General features: G+C 43.3%; 1 protein-coding gene across 3 annotated transcripts in view; it reads left to right on the forward strand.

Moving 5' to 3' along the window:
• Positions 1 to 16,666, forward strand: part of ANP32A (acidic nuclear phosphoprotein 32 family member A) — a 236,937-nt gene that overhangs the window by 113,692 nt on the left and 106,579 nt on the right. For all 3 annotated transcript variants that reach the window (XM_069624237.1, XM_069624236.1, XM_069624238.1), the window contains exon 2: positions 14,156 to 14,305. In XM_069624237.1, the coding sequence (XP_069480338.1) occupies positions 14,156 to 14,305 (150 nt within the window). The remainder of the gene's footprint in view (positions 1 to 14,155; positions 14,306 to 16,666) is intronic.

A 16,666-nucleotide genomic window follows, 5' to 3' on the forward strand; every position in this document is an offset into this window, starting at 1 on the left:
TGTGTGTGTGTGTGTGTGTGTGTGTGTGTGTGTGTGTGTGGGGGGGGGGGTTTGGGGGGTGGGGGGTCCGGTCCCCCCCAGTTGAGGTGCTGACCGGTGCCTGTTTTGAAACTACAAGAACCAGAAGGCCCTAGGGAAAGGGTGGCATGAGGTGTCAAAGTGGTCCTACAAGGGTCACGCCAAATCCCTTGTACAATTGAAAGTCACTGAGCCGTTGCCTTAGGACAGCTAGGGGAAGGGAACCCCACTTTCCCATAAGATTGTGGAATAAGGCAAGTGTGAACCCGACAGAGGGATGCCGAAAGAAAGCTAGGAAAAGGAAGGTCCCTCTTTCTGATGAAAATGAGAAATACATGAACTGTGTTAAAGAAGGGCCGTAGTGCGCAAGGAGGATCCGAGCCCGGCGGAGGGAGATCCTGGGGCGAAGAGAAATCGCCCAAGATAGAAGGCTACCGAAAGAACTTTAGTTTGTCATTGTGAATCAGCAGGCCCTCTAAGGCAAGAGCCTTTTGCAGGAAAGAGCATAGCCTCTGAAGGTTTTTGATATCGTTGAACTGGAACTGTGAACCCAGTGCTGACGTGGCCAAGGAGTGTGCTGTGCTCAGAAGTCCGCCCTGGTCCCGTGCTTAAAACGTGGGGAGACCCAGTCATACCATCCTGAGTTAGCATTTTGTGAACACTTCTTTCTTTTCTGGTGAACATTTTCCCACACTCTTTTTGTAATTTAGAAGTAATGCTTGGCAATATTTTTTTTTTTTTAGTATAGGCCTTTTTTCTTTGACAAGATGCCACTAGGACTATTATTATTTGATGGTCGTAGCTTGCTCCCATCTTAGATTTAAGTTTAGATTAGGCGTTTATCTCACCTATTATAAAGTTCAATAAACACCCTTGAACTGTGATCTTTACTGTTGCCACCATGAGTTCCTTACATTGGTGACATAGGCAGCAAAGCGCAGGGTACAGAACAATGACAGGGAGTTTTAACAAGTCGATGCAGAGGCCAGATGCAGCGTGCAGGGCTCACCTTGGAGCTCAGAGGTTTCAAAGACGCCTCCAGATGAAGAGGGGAGATAGCATAGCTTAGCGGTATCGCTGGCGGAGACCGGCAGAGAACAAGTGAAGCTCAGGCCTTAACTGCTGGCCTTTTACCAGAGCCGGCTGTGTCTCTCGGCTGTTGTGTGCTAGATTACAAATACAGCACTCCAGCCAATCAGGAACTTGCCTGTTGCATGCTAGTATGTTGTCTTCATGGAAGAACACTGCTGTGGCAGCCATGCTGGAATGGCCTTACTGGAGCACATGTGCAGTGCACTTTGCTTCGGTAGCCTGGCTGATGGTGTGCAGGCGTCTAGGAACCAAGTGGTCTCCAATACCAGCAGAGAGCAAGTGAAATCCTTCTCTATAGACGGCGACACGACCCCTGTCTCCAGGGATGTAAAACCACTGGGCATCTACCCCAACACAGAACTTTCCATGCACAAGCAGGTTAACTCCTTGGCCTCATCTGCAGTGTACTACACAAAACCTAATGACAAACTGAACATTTCTCATTTCAGACAACTGCCTCACCCTTGCCAGGGATATTAATGGTGGCAAGCTAGACTACTGTAATGTCCTTTTCTCTGGCACCTCCTCAAAAATCCTTACCAAGCTACAATTGATCTACAATAATGCCTTACGTGCTGCCTGGGGTATGAAATGCAACAACCACATCTCACAAGCCAGGCATAACACCCACTGGCTTTCAGTCAGAGCACAGATTGAATTTAAGATCCTATCAATCGCACACCACATTATCCATAACACTGCACCCCCTTATCTCGACCAGCACATCTCAAACTATTCCTTGCCATCAACGCTCATCGTCCGACCCTTACCTTATCTACTCCCAGCCCAGATACAACAGAAAAAGAGCAGGGGGAGAGAGCTTCCCGTTATTGCACCCACCCTGTGGAACTCCCTCCTGCCTCTCATCCAAGATGAACCCTCATTTACCCTCTTCAGGAAACCACTGAAAACCTGGTTGTTTCACAAATACGACTACTACCAGTCCACCTGTTACCCACAGTACCTTGACTTTACACTAATGTCTTCAATGATTTTTATGTTACCTACCATGTACTAGTGCTGTGCTACCTACGGGTCTGGGCACTGCAAACAAATAAATTAGGAACGTTTTCAAAAGTGCTCACTCGTCAATACGATGCATCTTCCCCAACATAATGAAATATGAACAGACCATGCAGTAAGTTGCAGTAGCAATACTGTAATTATGCATTATGTATCAAATTAACATTTTTATGAATCGAATTGAAGGACTGTCTTTAAAGAATAAATAAAGTTAACACGTATTGCTCTTTGGCAAAAAGGAAATAACTTATTAAAAATATCATCCTGAGTTCTTCTGATATGCAATTATTTGAAAAAGAAAACCTTTCTTGCCTAGCACTCCCACACAGGCCTTTGGTGCTTTTAAGAGTGGGGGGGGGGGGTGATTTCTGCTGCACTGTCTCTACGCTAGCCCCTTTCATCTTGCAGTAAGCAAAGAAATGAGGATGGAGAGAGCGTCAAGGGCAAGAGAGGAAGGCAGCATGAGCTAATCTTTCATTGAACAGGACTGGGTAATTTAAATAGCTAGGTGTGCTACACAAGTGTCTATTTAATTAGCAAACCTGCAGAATTGCATAGCAAATTGCTGTGCAACACTGCTTATTTTATGCCTTGCTGTGGATGAACTGGTTGGGGAGACTTGCATACGGTTTTCCACCAACACCACTTCTGAACAAAATAGTCCACAACTTGCACCAGGAACAAGTCAGACGTATTCTAATAGTGCCATCGTGGGCACGTCAACCATGGTTTTCACACCTGCTCAAGATGTCTCTTTGCATGCATGTCAAACTTCCATCCCATTACAACATGGTGTTCCAGCATCAGGGAACAACACTTCATTCATGTCCGCAAACACTGAACTTGGCAACTTTGCTCCTGAAGTCATAGAGTTTGGCCATTTAAACTTCCCACAAAGATGTATGGGCATCTTAAAAGAGGCACGCGGACCCAACATGAGACACTGCTATTTCAACAAGTGTAAACACTTTGTAATTATTTTTTACAAAACACGCAGCATCAATACTATTGTTTGCTCACCTTCTCACATATTTCTTTACCCGATTTACTTTTTAGACTTGAGGTTAGTCTTTAACTCCCTTAGAGTTAATTTAGCAGCACTCTCTGCATACACCACCTCTCGGAGTAAAGTATCTTGGCGGAAAGTTCCAGCAATTAAAGCCATCATGGAAGAGGTTAAAAGATTCCACTCCCGCTCCCAATTTAAAATCCAATCCGTGGATGGGATTTGAATGTTGTACTTACTAAACTCATTGGTCACCCATTGGAGCCAATGCATAAAACCAGTCATAAACATTTCACTTACAAGACTACATTTCTCATGGCCATTACATCAATAGGAAGGGTTAATGAACTGCAAGCCCTCTCAGTTCAAGATCCATTTGTTGTTATTCATAAAGACAAAGTGGTTTTAAGAACGCATCAACGTTTTTCTCCCCAATTTATCTCAAGTTCCATGTCAATCAGTTCATACAATTTACAGCTTTTTTTCCAACAGCCAAATAGTTCAACAGAAAAGAGCCTCCACATATTAGATGTTGACAGGTCATGTATTACCTAGACAAACCCAAACCACTAAGGAAAACAGATAAGTTCTTTGTTTCCATAGCTGCAGGGAGAGAAGGGGATCCTGTCTCTAAGTCAGCTATTTCAAAATGGATAGTCAAATGCAGACACATTTGTTATACTGTATCCAATAAAATTCTACCTTTCACGCCCAGCGCACACTCAACTCGAGGTGCAGGGGCTACTTTAGCTTTTATTGCAAATGAACCAGTTAGATAACATTTGCAAGGCAGCTACTGGAGTGCAATTCAGACCTTTACACAGCACTACTGTCTAAATACACATTCTAAACAAGATTCTCAGGTGGGACAAGCTGTGTTAAGACATCCTTTTGCCTCTGTGCTTTAAACATCCCACCACCTTCTCCAGGTACTGCTAGCTAGTCTATGCAAGCATGTGATTCTAAGTAGATCCACAAGCCTCAGAAGGCATACATTACTCACCGTAATCGTAGTTCTGATGCTTGTACATGTTAAGATTCACGTGTACCCACCCTCCCTCCCCTCTTGGAGTTGACGGCACATAGACATCTTCCACCTTCCTTTCCTTTCATCTCTGTACTCACGTATACACTTCATGCTCCCTCATGTCAGAAACAAAACAACATGAGGCGCCTTGATGCATGAAAAACCATGGGTACAGTACACGTCAAACTTGGGATAATATTACAGATGCCCAGTCGACCTCCCTTTTTGAAATTCGAAAGCAAATCATGCAATACTGCACACCTACCACTTGGCCTATGCATACATCTGAACTAAGCGGATACAAGCATCAGAAGTACGATTTAAGTGAGTAATGTATGACATATATACGTACAAGTAGAAAAGTCCATTTGAGCCAAGTTACACATTCCACAACACCACCTAGTAGCCATCGCTGGAAGTTCACCTCCAGTTCTAAGCCACAACAGCAAGGCATTGTGGGTATGCAAATGAGCTCAAATGCAAACCTTTTTCTCCAGGAAATTGTCATTGTCTAAGAGGGCAGTGTCACTTTATACATAGCTTAATCAACACAAGACAGACATTTGCAAGGCTGCCACGATAACCACATACCTGGTTTCACTGTTATTAAGGATCATCAGTGCAATATAATCCTGACAGCGTTGTGGTTGGAACATTTGGCCATGTTTTCACAACACCAAGAAAGTTATGGTGGGTTTAAAAAGGTATGAAAAAAGCCCTTTCACCTGAAATGTGAAAGTAGGAAAGTCCATTTGAGCCAAGTCACACATTCGACAATGCCACCTAGTAGCCATCGCTGGAAGTTCACCTCCAATTCTGAGCCACCACAGCAAGGCATTGCAGGTCCTACTTTCACATTTCAGATTAAAGGGCTTTTTTCATACCTTTTTAAACCCACCATAACTTTTTTGGTGTTGTAAAAACATGAAGTAGAATGATTTTTTAGAGAGTAAAAATGTAAATCCAATTCCCATTGAGAGTATTTTAAAAGTGAGTAAAAATATGTTTTAACTGGAAAACGTTAATGTTTTTGTTATAGTTATTTATTGGTACGTAGTTATTCATGCATATTAAAAGATGCATGTTTATTTCTTCCAGTCATGCAGTAATAATGGTTGTTTGTTCCTATGCTACTGCGTTCAATCCTGGTCCAAACACATCCTTATAGCTGTGGGTGAAAGCAAGAACAGAAGGTTCTACATGTCTATTTTCTATTTTTTGTTGGGAGTATTTTTACTTCCCCATTTATTTTTGGGGGAGTATTTGCCTATTTTTAGGGAGTAAAAGTGGCCAATACAACCCTTATCCGTGGGGCTGCTTATAGGTGATGCAAGTCATGAATGCTCAGTGTTTTTGATTTTCAAACATGAGCCAGGTCTGAACCATGGCCCCATGAGGTACAAAAGTATGGGGTAGATGCCGTGGCATTGGGATGCTTATGACGGATTACATAGGTATACTGAAATATTGTCCAGAGGTCGTACTTTTAATTTTTCAAGGTATCAAAATGTATTTACTGAGATACATCATTTTCCACAATGAATTAAACATCAATTAATACACACATTAAATTATATAAATATTGCAGGAGAGCATAGTACACCAGGCTATAAAAAAACTTATACACAACCAACATCCCTCAACAGTCAAACGGTCATTTACAACTCACATCAATCAGCCTCATTCAATCACAATTTGATAAAAATTGAACCATACTGTTGGTACAATATATATATATGTAGTGGCACTTCACTAATTAACCCTACATAATCTTTGTCATTTCATCCATATTAAATATGTATCAACACAATGATTGTCAAAAATGTGCTCTGTTTCACGGGGTGGGTACATTCAACAGAAAATGGCTGATCCCATCCCCGGATGTTCTTCTCAACCGGTTTCGACGTTTGAAAGCCATTGCAGCAACGTCTTCATCAGGAGAAACAATTAATAAAATACAACAACTGGCTCCCAGGGTCGTATGCTCTCGATAACCAAACCTGCAGGTATCACTCGAAATCAATTCAAGGAAATTCTACATCTCGAGCAAGGAATGGAGGATGTTCCAATGTTCGAATAATTGTTGCAGTGTATGCAGCTACAATCGATGCCGGCACAACGCGCACTCGCCATTGACATCGGATTGTGTCCTCCGCAGCGCGTTCTGTTTTCAGCACCAAAAGTAACAACTTCGAATTTCGATTCCTTTGAGCTGAATGAACACTACCATCGATTGTGGCTGCATACACTGCAACAATTATTCGAACATTGGAACATCCTCCGTTCCTTGCTCGAGATGTAGAATTTCCTTGAATTGATTTTGAGTGATACCTACGGGTTTGGTTATCGAGAGCATACGACCCTGGGAGCCAGTTGTATTTTATTAATTGTTTCTCCTGATGAAGACGTTGCTCCAATGGCTTTCAAACGTCGAAACTGGTTGAGAAGGACATCCGGGGATGGGATCAGCCATTTTCTGTTGAATGTACCCACCCCGTGAAACAGAGCACATTTTTGACAATCATTGTGTTGATACATATTTAATATGGATGAAATGACAAATATTATGTAGGGTTAATTAGTGAAGTTCCACTACGTATATATTGTACCAACAGTATGGTTCAATTTTTATCAAATTGTGCTTGAATGAGGCTGATTGATGTGAGTTGTAAATGACGGTTTGACTGTTGAGGAATGTTGGTTGTGTATGGGTTTTTTATAGCCTGGTGTACTATGCTCTCCTACAATATTTATGTAATTTAATGTGTCCATTAATTGATGGTTAATTCATTGTGGAAAATTATGTATCTCAGTAAATAAATTTTGATACCTTGAAAAATTAAAAAAACGACCTCTGGACAATATTTCAGTATACCTTGGTACATTAATACCCCGGTCCAGGGTGTAGGGTTTTCCTGCGCCTTTCAGTGTGCATGTGACGGATTACATGCCAGAGTCCAACATAATTCTCTCTAAAGGAAAGCAGTGCTTTCATATCTTTCCTCTTTACTGCATCGAGGGGTGGACTATTTTCTTTAATAAAATCAGTTCAAGTCCGCAAAGTGTACGTTTCACAATGGGTGCACTTTAATGTAGATAATGTATTTTAATACTTTGATGTGAAAAATTGCTTCATCTTTTATAGTACAGAAGAAGGGAATGTCCTGATTCTTACACTTGCCACCTTAATTACAGTGTAGACATTTTGAGAGTCTTTGATTGTTTGGCGGGATCAAATCCGTGCAACAGACTTGTTTGGCCACTTCACCATAAGGCTTTGTGCGCCATTATAAGGAATCATTTCAGAAATGCTCTGTAAATAACAGAACTGCCAAGTTGACTGTCACGCGTATCCCCCCCACCCACCCCCCCCCAGTTAGTCCTGGTTTTCTCCCATTGAATGCTGGGACTTGTATGTTCATACTTGCAATGGGAGGCAACGAAACTGTAAGTCGCAGCATGCAGTGTGAAAAACCAGGACAGGTCAAGCATAACACAGGGCACCTTGGCAACTATGAAATAATTGCAGAGTTATAGATTTGAAGTTGCGAACTACTAGCCAGCTATAAGCCACTCACCACCTCAATGCTGTGCATACTGTACAGTCACCTGAGGTCAGGGTTACCTTTCATCTACTACACATCCTGTTCTCTTTCTGTGTTGGGTATCTCCTGCCCGTATCTCTCTCGTGCTCTGCACATGCACATCACGAGGAGGACCGCATCTGCCGATGGGTGGCTCAATTCAAATATTGTTAAAATCATTCGAGCACGGGACGTTTGCTTTTCCCAAAGCTAAGTAAGCCTATGTTTCGAGAAGCATAGTCCGTTCTTGAAAATGTAATTTCTCCTCTGGAGGGGTCCAGCTGTGAGAACACCACAGGGTTCAATATAAAGCAGCTTGGTTAAGTTTTGTTTGGATCTTCATAATACACATATTATTTTCTAGCATGTGCATCATGACTAACATAGACCGAATTTGTACTTGTTGAGTGCTTTGTTTGCCCAAATGCTGAGGATAGCTCATGGGCAACGCGTTTGTCTTGAAAGAAAAACCACAAAAAGCATCACAGATTAGAAACCCGGTTCCGTGCTTAGAGGCTGGCTTCGACATGAAGCGTGATTTAAGTGCTGCCTGGAGATCGACCTTAGTGTCAGAGCACTTGGCTATCATTGGCACTAAGAAGTAAGAGTAATGGCGATGCACAGCATGTGATAATTGTAGGGCTAGATTTGATTGGCCAGATGGGTTCAGTGACTTTGAAATGTATGAGGTCTGTGGGGGGATGACAGTGGGCCTCTGGGGCTAGATGACGCCACCATCTAAATGATGCAACCCTCAGGAGGTGGTAAATCAGGGATCCACCAGAGTCCATGCAACCACCCCGAAACAAATTGTATTTGTATTCATTTTATTTATAAAGCACACCAGGCCCAAGGGCATCCGGGTGCATCTCTTAGGTTACAACATGGTATGGACAGACAAAGCATTACAAATAATGACAAGTATGTACATACATATAAACATAAAGTAAGGATAAACAGTTACATATTTACACAAGGTGAGGCAGGAGGCTATCACATGAGTGGAGGCTGGTGGGTGGTCGGGTGCGAGTCTTGGGCAATTAGCCAGGTTTTGGCCATGTTTTTGAATCTATGGAAGGATGATTCCATTCTTAATGGGTTGGGGAGCGAGTTCCGAAGTTTGGCAGCCAATACTGGGAAGCTGGTCCCGCTAGATCTCTGGAGGTTGAAGGGGGGTATGGTTAGGCAGTAAGTCTACGCAATTCTGCGGGTCTGTTAGAGATGTGAATGGACAATCTATTGGCCAGGTAGCTGGGTGCTTGGTTCGAGAGACATTTGTGTGTAAGAGCAAGTGTTTTCAAGGAACTTTGTTGTGTTACTGAGAGCCAGCGCATACTGCGTCTGGTGTCTGAGATATGCTGGTTCCTAGGGATATTTAGTGCAGCTCTGATGGCATTGTTTTGGATGTTTTGTAACTTATTTAAATTACAAAGGTTAGTGCCAAGATAGAGGGCGTTACAGTAATCGTTTTTGGACAACACCAGTGTCCTGGCTCTTTTACCCTTCCCCCTCTCCCATGCACTTGCACGTTCTCAATGTCACTGGGCCTAGTAAGATCGCTGTTTTGTTCTCCCCTGTTCCCCTCCCTTACCTTGTCGTGCTCTGAAAAACTTGTGCATGAGCGCGATAGAAATAAAATATCAATCAATCAATCTGGCTAGTGTGGTACAGTTGGCTGGAGATAAAAAAAAGGGCGACTGGCTGTGATAAGCTTGCAGGTGTAAGCAGCTGCGGAAGAGACCGCATTAGTTTGTCTAGCCAAGGATAGAGTGGAATCAATGTAGATACCTAATGTTTTAGTGGGTAACCAGTCATAATGTTGAATGCAAAAAGTCAAATCCAAAAATGTCGCAAAACAAGTCAGAAAAAAAATTGGAATGTGTTTTTTTTTATTTGTATTTTTTTGGCTTTAGCTAGTAAAAAAAATTAAAAAAAGAAACACATTCGAATTTTTTTTTTTTCCCGATATTTTTGAATTTGACTTTTTTGAATTGGACTTATTCACTATAAAGCGTTTTAGTGTCCTTGGAGACCTTGATGTTATTACCATCGATAATGAAGGAGTTGAACAGGGGGTCAAGTCTGGTGAGTCTTTGGTGAGAACCGAGGATGAGGAGCTCTGTCTTTTCGTCGTCCAGACAGAATACATGTTGTGCCATCCAGGCTTGGAAAACTTGGTAAATGGAGTTAACAGCCAGAGAGTCAGTAGTATAATCTCCTGAGATGGGATGAGTATCTGGGTTTCATCGGCATAATTAGTGTAGGTGACACCCAGATAGTCCAGAATATCAAGAAGTGGCTTTGTAAACACGTTGTACAAAGTAGGAGAGACACACGATCCTTGTGGTACCACACAGATGACTGGTGAAGGTTTTGCTGCTGACGAGGGGGAAAAAACCCTCATGGATCTGTTATCCAGAAATTAACTGATCCAAGCCATTGCTTTATCTGAGAAGTGGGCAGCTAGTTTGAGGTGTCGACACAGTATTTGGTGATTTACAAGATCGAACGCTGCTGAAAGGTCAAGTAGAAGTAGTAGGCCAAGTTTACCCTTATCTTTTAGGTCTTCAATCTGGATTTTAAGAGCAATGAGGGCAGTTTCGGTACCGTGCCGTGGATGAAACCCAGATTGCCTCAGTCCCAGGAGTTTGTTAGATTCAAGGTACTCTTAGATCTGTAAGTAGGCAGCTCGATCGAAGATTTTTAGTAAAAAAGGCACCGTAGTGATGGGCCTGTAGTTTGTTTGTATGTCCAATGATGGTTTTTTCTAGAGCGGGATAACCCAGGCGTCCTTCGAATTGTCAGGTACAATCCCAGTGCTGAAAGAAGAGTTGATGAAAGTAGTAAAAAAAGGAGCTAGGTCATGGGAGGCCTCCTTAATGATAGGCGCAGGGCATAAATCCCCCTGACAGTTGGAGGGTTTAAGGCTGTTGATAATATTTTCAACTTCAGTAACGGAGAGGAGGGAAAAGCTGAATGGTTTCAGTGAGTCAAAGCTAGGGTTGTATTTGGTCAAATGGATATTGGATTGTGGGTTGAATTGCAAGTTAGTTTTTTTATCATTGATTTTGGCTTGGAGAGAAGCTATCTTCCCAAGGAGTGCGTTTTGAATATTAGTGCACCTGATGCTATCTTTGGTGCATGTGTCTGGTGGGGTGACAGGGGATTTCAACTCTTTTAGTATTCTGAACAGCTCTTTGGTATTGGATTTAGCTTGTTCAATACGTTTGTTATAGGTGTATTTTTTCGCCTGCAGTATGGCTTCTTTGTAATTTAGAGTTGCAAGAATAATGGTAGCTTTATTTGTTTCAGTAGGGTTACTTTTCCAGCGTGCTGTGCATGGAGCACTGACACACCCACTTCTTGAAAGCCCCACCCCACCCATTATGAACCATTGGAAGATGTGTTCTCTAGGCGCAGGGTTATACAAATCCCACAAGTTTTATGAGGCACAACATGGACTTATAATTATCTGTCTTAAAACAGTAAAAGATTAATACACCAGGCTGTAGTTGCTGATCAATGAAAGGAAGCCCACAGTGTGTGGCACCCCTGGGCTTCTGATTTAGAATTGGGGAACCAACTGGGACTTGGGTGCTAGGCCCTCTTATATAAACCTGTTCCTTTAATTCTCCAACCTGACACTGTTGGCTATGGAATCTCACTCTTGTGGTTCAGGTTTCTTCTCCTGTAGACTTTGTAAGAGTCCCTCCAACCCTCCACTAGAGAAAAATAAAGGTGCTGGCATTTTTCCTTATGTATCAAGTCTTCCGTTTCACCCCCTCTGTGGCACCGTGCAAAGGTTCACCTTATATATAGCAAGGTTGTGATGGCCTTATAGCATTTAACAAGAATGGAGTTGAGGCGAAGGGGTGCTGTAGAATTTGCAGATTTTAGAAACTTTGCCTGTGAAATATCTGCTTCTGATGTTTCTGACTCTAAGGAATGTGCAGGTGGGAGAGCAGAGAGCTGGGTAAAGTATTACTGTTCCCAAGTTGTGGCAGAGGTGTGTTTGAGAATTAAGATGGGAACAGTGAAGTATGCATATATGTTTTATTTATTCCCACTGCAATATGGCAGCCAATGAAAGGAGTTGAGGGGTTTGAAGAAAGGATTGTATTTAGAAAGATAGCAAAGAAGTAGGTTGGCCAGGTTTTAAACCCATTAAAGAACGGTTATATGGGATGCTGGTATCCCTACAAATAAATACTGCTCCCTAAATTGAGGTAGGATGCTTGAAAGGCAGCACCCATTTTAGGAAGGAGAGTGTGCAGAAGAACACAATCACACGTGAGGGATCTCCAGAAGAACAGTTCCTAATTTACCCAATGCCCTTGTCTACAACAAAGTGTGGTCAGGTCTGGCTACCCTGAATGGATCTTGTCAGAAACCTGAGCCTCACATTTTTCAATTATGCAGGCAACATGTCGCAAAGACAAACACACCTAAGATCAACATATGACTGGACCTTGAACATGCCTAAGTTCAACCCACCCAAAACAACTAATTATATTTTGAACCGACCATTAGAACCACAGGTTAAAGTCATGGTGCAGAGCTGATTCTTTACACTCTACACCTGACGACGAACCATTCCCTATTGGACCTAGACGCACAGGACCATGACAATTGCCTTACTGGTACTATTGAGATTGAGACTCTATTACCTCGACAGCCTTTAACTTGCATTCCTAGATTACATACTACACAGATTACAAAGAATCACAAATACAGCAGCCAGATTAACCCTAAAACTGAAAATACACAAACTCATTATGCCAGCCCTCGTACCTTCCACTGGCTCCCAATCAAAAAGATCAACTTAAAAACAATATCACTGAATTTACCTACCCACAGCAGGGACCAAGAATTCACAGAAAATTCTCAGTGTGAACCATCAAGAGCACACGGATCCAGCAATGCACTACAAACCGTACCAACTTCAACCGAAACCCCTTACCAAGCGCATCCATACGGAAGCAAAACAGCTAGAAAAAACTGTTATCAGACTTCATCACTAGACCAGCACTAGGACTCATTCAACCTTACGCCTACTCACTTCAACCTTGCACCAGCAAAGGGATTTTTAAACTATTGAAATTACCGGATGCCCATATGCGTCCTTCTGAGAAACTTATCAGAAACAAGGTCAATCAGGTCTGATTCCATACAAATGAAGCAGATTTTAACAAGTATCAACGATAATATCCGACAAACCAAATATATTCCCTTCATCAGAAGGTGCATAATACCTCACTCCGGGAGGGTGCCCAACATTTACCTCCTCAATTGCTTCTTGTTCCTGCATTTGACTACTTGCCTCAACTAATCAACTTCCCCCTAAAATCTCCTACCACCTTACACTACACAATCACATCCCACACAGGGATTACAGATAATACATGAACACTATGGAGCGATGACCATGCTCGACTTAGTCCTACAGCACTCTCCCACCTCAGTGGATAACGCTGTCGAAAGCACATTTGCCCTCACATATCTGGGGTGCTCCCTTCTGGATAATATTCCCAAAGGTCTCAGCCAAATCCCTAGATGCATACCAGCAAGCAGGAGATGGGTAATTCGACCTGCATCCATCACAGGTTTCACATCTGCCTCTCACATGAGCCCACAAACTCCCCTTGCCTTTTATTTATTTTTTAACAGAGCCATGCGTATTGAGGCCATCAACAAGTGACAGGCACTTTACAAGACCACATTATTATTCTTGTTTTTCTCCTGGTTTGCCCTTTATTCTGTTGTTGCTGCAGGGAGGTGTGGATGGATTGAGTTGTGAGTCTGGGAATGACGGAGAGGCTCAGATCCACCATATGCTGTCTCTGGAGTTAGCAACATCAGATAGGTGGGTTTCACCATCCCCCCACGCACCCCCTACCCAAGTTCCCAGACTCGGTCACAGAGACCAAAATATCAACCTTGCCAAGGATATGTTTTAAAGAACTTAAAGTAATCCCGTTTTTAATAGTTGTGAGGAATGCTCAGAGGTAAACTCTTATGGACCCCTAGTCCCCATTTGTTGGGAGTTGGATGTGGGTGTCATTAGCATTGTCCTAAAGATAGACACTGTATTTGTGGCATGTGGCTACAGATGTAAATTGTAAGGGGAAATCCTTGCGGCATTGCAGGGGAGGGGCATGAGCAGTAAAAGGTGGAATGGACATAGAATGACCTGAGGCAGTGAGTGCCAAGTGTGTCCCCCGAATCCCAACCACCCCGTGTGTAGGAAGATGTCTACCAATTTCTGCATATGGTGGTGACAAAGCATAGTTATCCTTTTTCTGATTATAAGCTATTTGAATACTATCACTTTTTTTTGCTCTTTCTACAGCATTGCTCCAATATTGTTGGTTGTAGCTCATCCATAATCTGTTTTATCACTTTCAGATGAAAGAGCTTGTGCTTGATAATTGTCGGTCCAATGAAGGCAAAATCGAAGGTTTGACAGATGAATTTGCAGAGCTGGAGTTTCTCAGCACGATCAACGTTGGCCTGACCTCTGTGACAAACCTACCAAAGTTAAACAAACTCAAGAAGGTATGTACGCAAAAGCGTGGTTTGTTTTACTTGCATACGTTTTGAACACTGCCGATTCCGAAAGCAAAGAGAACAATGTGAGACCCTCTGTCTATCCTCAGAGCATGACGCCGTCTTTCTTTGGAGTGTCCCTTAACCCTCGGGTAGATTAATCTTTTGAGCTAGGATCTTGCACGATTAAAGAAAACATGGGTGTTTTTGTCATTTCCAGGTAGAAACGTGTTCTGCTACAAAACTCTTCTCACAGCTTCACATCAGAAAAAAAACATTTAAAAAAGTCCCTGCTGTAATGCAGCTCAATCTATTTCAGGGAGGCTCAGAATATTTTGTGACCCCCTTTGAGGGGAAGTGTTTTAGTTCCTTGAACTGTCTGTCAAACTTCTAGGGCAAGAATCCCAGTGTGCTTCTGGCATCAAAAAACCCTCAAAGTATTCTGGAAGCAGGGTTGGCTGGCCCGTAGGGGACACTCGGGTGGGGCCCCCCTCCCTCCCTCAATTTTCAGGACCCTATATATAGATCAAGAAAATGTAACAACAGAAAAAAAAGAATTGGCATTATGGAGAAAATGCAATGTAGTGTTTGTAATTTGCAAAGAATCTAAAAGCCTTTAAATGATTTGCCAATGCAAAGACTAGTGGCGTCCTTCATGACCTACATAGCACTTTACATGACAGAAGGCAGCAAATTAAATGACCATCCTGTCACTTTTGTAGAGCTCGGTGAAAGGCATTGGGTAGTACATGGGTGAGTGACCCCACAGTTTTCAGAAAGCTTCTGGATGGCTTGAAAATCCAGTCCATGAAACTTTCTGAAGTCCTGTGAGTCTGTGGCAGGAGGCGGGGTGAGAATGCTGACCCCACCCGCTGCCTGTTCCAAGAATGTGCAGGAGAGTTGAAGGGTGTGTCCTGACGTTCATTCTTCAACATGATGATGTCTGCAGGAAATGGAAAGCCCATCATCCTGTTAAGATCACAGCTATAGCCCAGTACGTTTTTAAAATAAAGACATTTTATGTTTGCATGATTTGTTCGTGCATGTATGTGTTTGTGTGATTGAATGTGTGTGAGGGTTTTTTCAAAAGGGTGCGTGCATGTGGGTGACATTGTGCATCTGTTTGAGTGTGTGACCTTAAATCTTTTGTTATAGACTCATTAATGACGAGCAAGAAGGGCAGAGTTTACACATGAAGAATCTTAGTAGGAAGCTCTTCATTTGTTCACAATGGTATGCCTTCATTACTGTGCAGATTTTTGCCTGAGAAAGGCTTGTGACGTCAGAATGCAACAGTTACAGAAGCTACTGCAAGCCATGTTTCACATCCAAATGTAAATATGATGAGGTATTTCAACAAAAAGTAAAGGAGATAAGTACTTTCATAGGCGTGGAACCAACCGGATTATAACTTAACTTGAGAACACAAGGTCCACCCTTTGTGTTCACTATTGCCTTATGCATAGGTACTATTGTGCCAAAAAACCCCTCACCTTTTAGGTAAACATATCCTCCTTATCAAACATTAAAAAAAGACTTAGGGGCCGATTCATGGAACAAACGTGCGCCGAAAACCCATGCGCAAGCAGGCGCAAGGTAGCGCAAGCGCGAGAAACGCAGCGCACGCGCACGTGTGCGATTCAAGGAAGACGCTGCGCGTGTTTCCCGCTGTCCGTGCACCCAATCCAGCCATAGCGCACGCAGGCATACACGGCGTGCGCTACGCGCCCAGCAAAAGCGCACATAGCGCGGCGCACTCAACCAAAGTGGGCGGAACACGCGGAATGGGGAATAACACGTGAAAAAGAAGGCGTAACTGGGGAAGTACTGCAGGGAACTACACGGAACGCCCACACGCACGCGAACAACCTGTATTCATGGATCCGAATACGGGAAACCCGCGCACGGCAAAAGACGCACACAGGCGTCAACGCGTCCGCCACACGAAGGCAGGTGGAAGCGTCCCGGCGCACAGTATAAAAGTGCGCGCAAACAACAAACACGTATATACAGCTACGATGAATGCCCCATTTGTCGCAGCACTGATCGTGGGACACCGCAGGAGGAGGAGAATAGCCAGGGCACGCATTTTCGCACCACAGACAAGCCTTTTTGGGATGCGTGACGACCAGGTCTATGGCAGGTATAGGTTTCCACCCCACATCATCCTAGACCTGGTCAGGGAGTGGGAAGATGACCTTACATCCCCCACCCTTTGCTCCCAAGCATTGAGCCCCTTGGAGAAGCTGCTCAATGTCCTGCATTTTTTGGCCACTGGGTCATTTCAGCGGACTACTGCCATAGTGGGGGGGGTCTCACAGGCCACGCAGTCACGCTGCCTACACCAGGTACTGGCAATCATGACAGCGC

This window comes from Ambystoma mexicanum, chromosome 11, assembly GCF_040938575.1.
Source record: "Ambystoma mexicanum isolate Mex_15411 chromosome 11, UKY_AmexF1_1, whole genome shotgun sequence".
In the NCBI taxonomy this organism is placed as follows: domain Eukaryota; kingdom Metazoa; phylum Chordata; class Amphibia; order Caudata; family Ambystomatidae; genus Ambystoma; species Ambystoma mexicanum.